At 33.7% G+C, this 5606-nt stretch overlaps 1 protein-coding gene across 1 annotated transcript; it reads right to left on the reverse strand.

Moving 5' to 3' along the window:
- Nucleotides 1–771: 771 nt before the first annotated feature.
- Nucleotides 772–2713, reverse strand: LOC133738569 (aquaporin NIP1-1-like). The gene is made up of 5 exons (XM_062166129.1): nt 2594–2713; nt 2249–2473; nt 1525–1722; nt 1160–1221; nt 772–982 (listed from the first exon to the last, which is right to left on the reverse strand). The coding sequence occupies exons 1-5, from the start codon at nt 2711–2713 to the stop codon at nt 772–774; spliced, it is 816 nt and encodes a 271-aa protein (XP_062022113.1).
- Between the last annotated feature and the right edge of the window lie 2893 nt (nt 2714–5606).

Genomic DNA, 5606 nt, shown 5'->3' on the forward strand with positions numbered 1-5606 from the left:
AGCTATTTTTCAAAGATCAAGAAAAAAATTTGGCCTAGCTAAAATTTATAGGCAAAATTTGGGCTGACATGGTGGGCCCCACTATTTCTTTATGAACATGTATTATGCATTGAAGGAAAACAAATTTTTCTATATATATATATATATATATGTTATTTATAATGTTACTAAATATTAAAACTATATCATTGTAAAGATCTTCTTGAGATCTTCAATATGAGCCCAATATTTGATATGTTTAGAATTTTTAAAATAAATGTGTAATCACTAATTTGTATGATATACTTATTTCCATATAACAAAATAGATTAGTTTTATTGATAGCCTCGTCAAAACCATACTCGAAGATATATTCCGAGCTGGGAAAAAGAGTGGTAGAATGTGATGTACTAAAATATGAACAACAACATAAATTAAAACAACAAAATTATGATGATATTTGATTTTTGGCTTATAGAATTTGGTGTACGGTGGCAGCACCGCTACTTTTTGTTGATAAGCCAAATATGCATATTTGAGAGAATATTTTGTTTTCAGTAGGCTAAAAACATTTGACTTTTGACCTACTATGAGGATGCTCTTAACCCCACTTTCGGAGAAAATAAACAAAATGATGCGTAAATGGTCTTTAGAGCATCTCGACAATTTCTCTAAACTTCACCTCCCTAGGGAAGCTGTCGGAGATTTTTATAGTCTTTACTTCTCTTCTCCCTAACCCACAATTAGATCACTTTCTGCCTAGCAAATCCCTCATTCTTCTATTTTCATCAATTAGGTACGGCATGCGCCTTTCAAGAAAGAGCCACTCCTGGTGAGCTCACGCAGTGGCTTATCTGTAAATCTGATTACATTGTAGACCAAGGCACCACATACAGCTCCAAGAATTGGTGACACAATGTAAATCCACAGATTTTTGCAATGGTTTGATACTATTGCAGGTCCTAAGCTTCTTGTTGGGTTCATTGATGCTCCTGAAATTGGCCTGCAAAATATGCCCTAATCAGACATACTAATAGAATGAAAAACAAAGTAAGACAAAGTTCTTAGTTTGACCTATAGAAGCTTCCAAAAGGAAGAACATTTCACTATTTATCATTAATTAAATACGGATGGATATGAAGAGATCATATTGTGAAGATATTAATAAGGAAGTTAATACCCTGCAAACAACACATTCAAAAGAACAGTGGAGCCAACTGCAAGCCCAGCAAGCTCTCCGATCTGCATACGCAAACAGCTTTAGAATATTATTAGTGACAGTTTTTAATATAACAGATTTCACGATGCAGACAATTTGGAATATATGGGTCAAATTATGCAATATGATAATATATATATATATATATATATATATATACACACACACACAAATACCAATTATATCAGGATTCATTAGGTTAAGCAAGTTTATTCACCAGCCACGTCATCAGGTAGTCATATTAGGTAGTTTTTAACTGAAAAACTCCAGAGTTCAGGACCAGTGCTGCAGTAGAGGTACAGGTAGAATAGTAGTATAGTACTAACCGCTCTGTTATCAGTAGCAACACCAGAAACAACAAACATGAGGTAAAATGTGATTATGAACTCGATCACGAAAGACTGCAAGGGAGTTCCACTAGGACTTGTTCCTACAAAGTGATCTTGATGCTTGTTAAACAGTAGTCTAAGTGTACCACTTGCAAATGTTGATCCAAGGACTTGAGCAGCAATATAAGGGGGTACCTATAGAGAGAAGATCAAATAACAAAAAGCACATTGAATTAAAAAGATGGGTATTCATCAAGTTGTGGTTGGTTAATAAGAGACATTGTGGTGTAAATTATGCATGAAGTGCAGGCACTAGCTCCTCGATAGCAAGGGCACGTTTTAGATTTGCTAGCATCGAAGTGCTTCCAAGCCATCTATATATAACTCATAAAATAACAATTTTTTGTTGTAGAAATAGTTTTTGGTCAATTTTAGAAGCAATGCCAAACTCGCTGTGAATATACAACACAATTTGTTCAAAAGATTTTATTATTCTTTTTTTTTGGTGAAAGGGGACATAGAGAGTTTGAAGGATCACATATACTCTTGACTAAGCCAAAACTACTAAACAATGCCCTCTGGAAAACTTCTCATTCTTACAGTAATCAAGAAGTTACACATTGATTTTCATACTGCGTTTGGGTAGTTTACGATTTCTAAGGGAAAGATATTAACAAAATAATATCACATGCAGGTTTAGTTTGGTTAGCAGTTAGCTCACCTGTTTCCATGGAAATCTCTTGGTGGTAGCAAAAGCAATAGTGACAGCAGGATTGAAATGAGCACCAGAGATGTGACCAACAGAGTAAATCATGACCATCACAACCAGTCCCCAAACTATTGCAATCCCTGGAAACGACACCGTATTTTCTGTGTTCAAATTCACCACCACAGACCCACAACCCGTAAATATCAAAAAGTATGTCCCCAACACCTCAGCAATCACCTGAAAATTAAAAGATCTCAACTTTAAACATTTGATGGAATCATTTTAAAACTAAATGATCACATTTTTCAATTGTACGCTTGAACCAAAAATTAAGGAAAGTAACAAGATTTATGTCACCTTCTGCATAAAGGGTACATAGAAAAAGCTACTGCTTGATTCTTGATTGGTATTGGAGCAAGGTTTGTCATTTTCAACATTGAGAACATGGCTTCCATTGGTTGCAAGATTCTCAGCCATGGCTTAAAAGTACTAAAAAAGCTAGGGAATTATAGAGAGAGCAAAGTAAGCCAGAAGGAGAAAATTGAGAAGATGTTGGCCAGTAGGAAATGCTCTCCTTGGTTTTTATTTTTTTTTATCAAAAGGGCTTATGAATCATATGAAGGTTTTCGTAGTAGATATAATTCAGCCTGTGAACAGAAAAAACGCATTTAAGGCTCCTTCAACTATTACAGAGAAGACATTTATGCCGGTTTCCATATCTTCTAATTACTACTAATTATAGGTACCCTGTTACAATACAGGTCTTAAACAAAATATTGAGGATTTGTTCAATGTCTGAATGACAATGGTCTGAGTTGGCGAACATGTAGAAATAGAAAACGTTGTTAATTTGGATATATATTCTAGATTTCCATTCAAGAGAAATTAAATGTGTAATCAGATAAGACTAAATTTAAGTGAGAATTAATTTCTTTATTTTGTAATTTTAACTCATTAGAGCTACATTTGGGAAAGCTCTCTGAACAATCTAGAATATGTATCCGAATTAAAAGAATCGACAGTATCATTTTTGGTAAAACTAGAAACAATTTTTTTTTTGCAGGTGGGTTGGGCTGGAGGCCCGTGTAGGCTGGCGGCAGAAGGAAGAATTTTTTTTTTTTTAGGGTGGCGGCAGAAAAAAAGAGGAAGATACAGTTTTTTTTTCTCTTCTAGGATTTGAGTTTTTTCTCGAAGCTAGGGTTTTTTTCTTGGCTATTGGCTCTGAGCGTGTTGATAACGTGTAAAAGTAAAATGAAATTGGAATTGGTCTACTCATTTCATTTCATAGCCGCCCCTTTATATAGGGATCGAATTACAATGGAAACATTAATTAACATCAATTACAATAATGATAATAAATGTTTATTGTGATGTGATTGCAATTCCTTGATTCCCTCTTCGTCAAAGAAACTGACGAAGGCACATAATGTGCTTTTCCTTTAACAAAATTGCATTTGTCAAGAAATTTTAGTTATTGTAATTCAGAATTTAGACATCATGTATGTCCTTTTATATTTTGCAGTTTCATCAATAATATCAAGGCCTGAGGCAATAGTAATGGCCAACCATTTCTAATATATATATATATATAGGCTCGTTCTAGAGATGACATCTTTACTTTAAGAATTTGAGGATTTTTACTATTTTACACTAGTTTGAGACCTAATTCAATAATTTCAACCGTTGATCCTTTAGATTCCTATGCAAGAATAGTGTCTACAAAATATCAACCAAATCCATAATCATTTAGTCATTCAAAATTTTGTAACCAAATATAGTCCGTTAGATAAAAATAAATTGAATATTGTGCTAATCAAATTGTTAAACATTTTCATATTTAGCTAATTTTTTGTATGATTCATGTGTGTATGTAACTAGAGAATGAATGATTTAGATTATTAAAATACAAGCTAAAAATAAAAACATTCTCACTTTCAAGTTTAAGGAGGTCCTCTCTCTCTCTCTCTCTCTCTCTCTCTCTCTCTCTCTCTCTATATATATATATATATATATATATATATATATAAGGCCCGTTCTAGAGAGAACCCCCTTACTTTAAAGATTTGAGGATTTTTGTTATTTTACACAAGTATGTGACCTAATTCAATGATCTCAACCGTTGATCCTTTAGATTCTTATGCAAGAATGATGTTTACAAAAAATCAACCAAATCCATAATCATTTGGTCATTCAAAATTGTGTAACAGATGTAGTCTGTTAGATAAAATTAAAACGAATATTGTGCTAATCAAATTAATGGTTAAATATTTTTCGATTTGGCTAATTTTTGTAGGAGATATGTGTGTAGGTAACTAGAGAATGAGTGGTTGTGATTATTAAAATACATCCTAAAGATAAAAACATCCTCACTTTTCAAGTTTAAGAAGGTCCTCTCTTGATTCTCCCTATATATATATGTGTGTGTGTGTGTGTGTGTGTGTGTGTTTAAAAGTAAAGAACACTATATCCATTAGATATAGTGTTCTTTACTTCTCTCACCTTGTGTGCAGCTGTTACCAGCGGTCCTTATCTTTTCTTTGTTGCCATCTTTTGTGAATTTGCTTATCGGAACTTCATTTTAAGTGAAATTTTCCCACTAGAGCCTATGGCTTTGCACCATGTATTGCAACAAGGAATTGTTCACCCTTTGGTGGCGGAAGAATTTCTCCGATACTGGGAAGATCTGAGAGTACGGGTTATTCTTTCTTGTGTATTTAGATTAAAATTATTTTGGTGTTCATCATTTGGATCGTAGTTGGAGCCTCTACGAGGTCTCTCAATCTTTTTGGTTGTGCAGATTGGTGTACTCTCGATGGCAGAGATGCAGAAATTGTTGCGGTGTCGTCCTCTTGGTTTGGGCTACGATTTTTTTTTTCTTTTTTTTTTTTTGGTTAAATACTGCTTACTCCTTATACTTATAAGGTTTCATCGTTTCAGTACCTGACCTTCGAATTTCACCTAAAAAGTCCCTGAACTCCCAATTGGTCACTGCCGTCAAACATCCGTCAAAAACTCCGTTATCTTCTCCTAAAAAGTCTATTATACCCTCATTTACTTAAAAAATATATATATATTTCTCTTCCTCTTTTTTTTTTTTTTTTTTTTCTTTTTACCTCTTCTTCTTCTTTCGGCTCTCTCGCCTCCTTCTGTTCATCTCCTCATCAAGATGGTTCCAATCCACAGACCTTCAAGAGGTGAAATGAAAAAAAGAAATAAAAGAGAGAGAAAAAATAAATTTAAAAAAAAACAAAGTAAGTGAGGGCATAATAGACATTTTCAGCAACTTTAACAGAAAATTTTGACGGCAGGGACCAATTGGGAGGAAATTGAGAGTTCAGAGACTTTTTAGGTGAAAAATTCAAAGGTCAGG

The sequence above is a fragment of the Rosa rugosa genome, chromosome 1 (assembly GCF_958449725.1).
Source record: "Rosa rugosa chromosome 1, drRosRugo1.1, whole genome shotgun sequence".
Classification (NCBI taxonomy): domain Eukaryota; kingdom Viridiplantae; phylum Streptophyta; class Magnoliopsida; order Rosales; family Rosaceae; genus Rosa; species Rosa rugosa.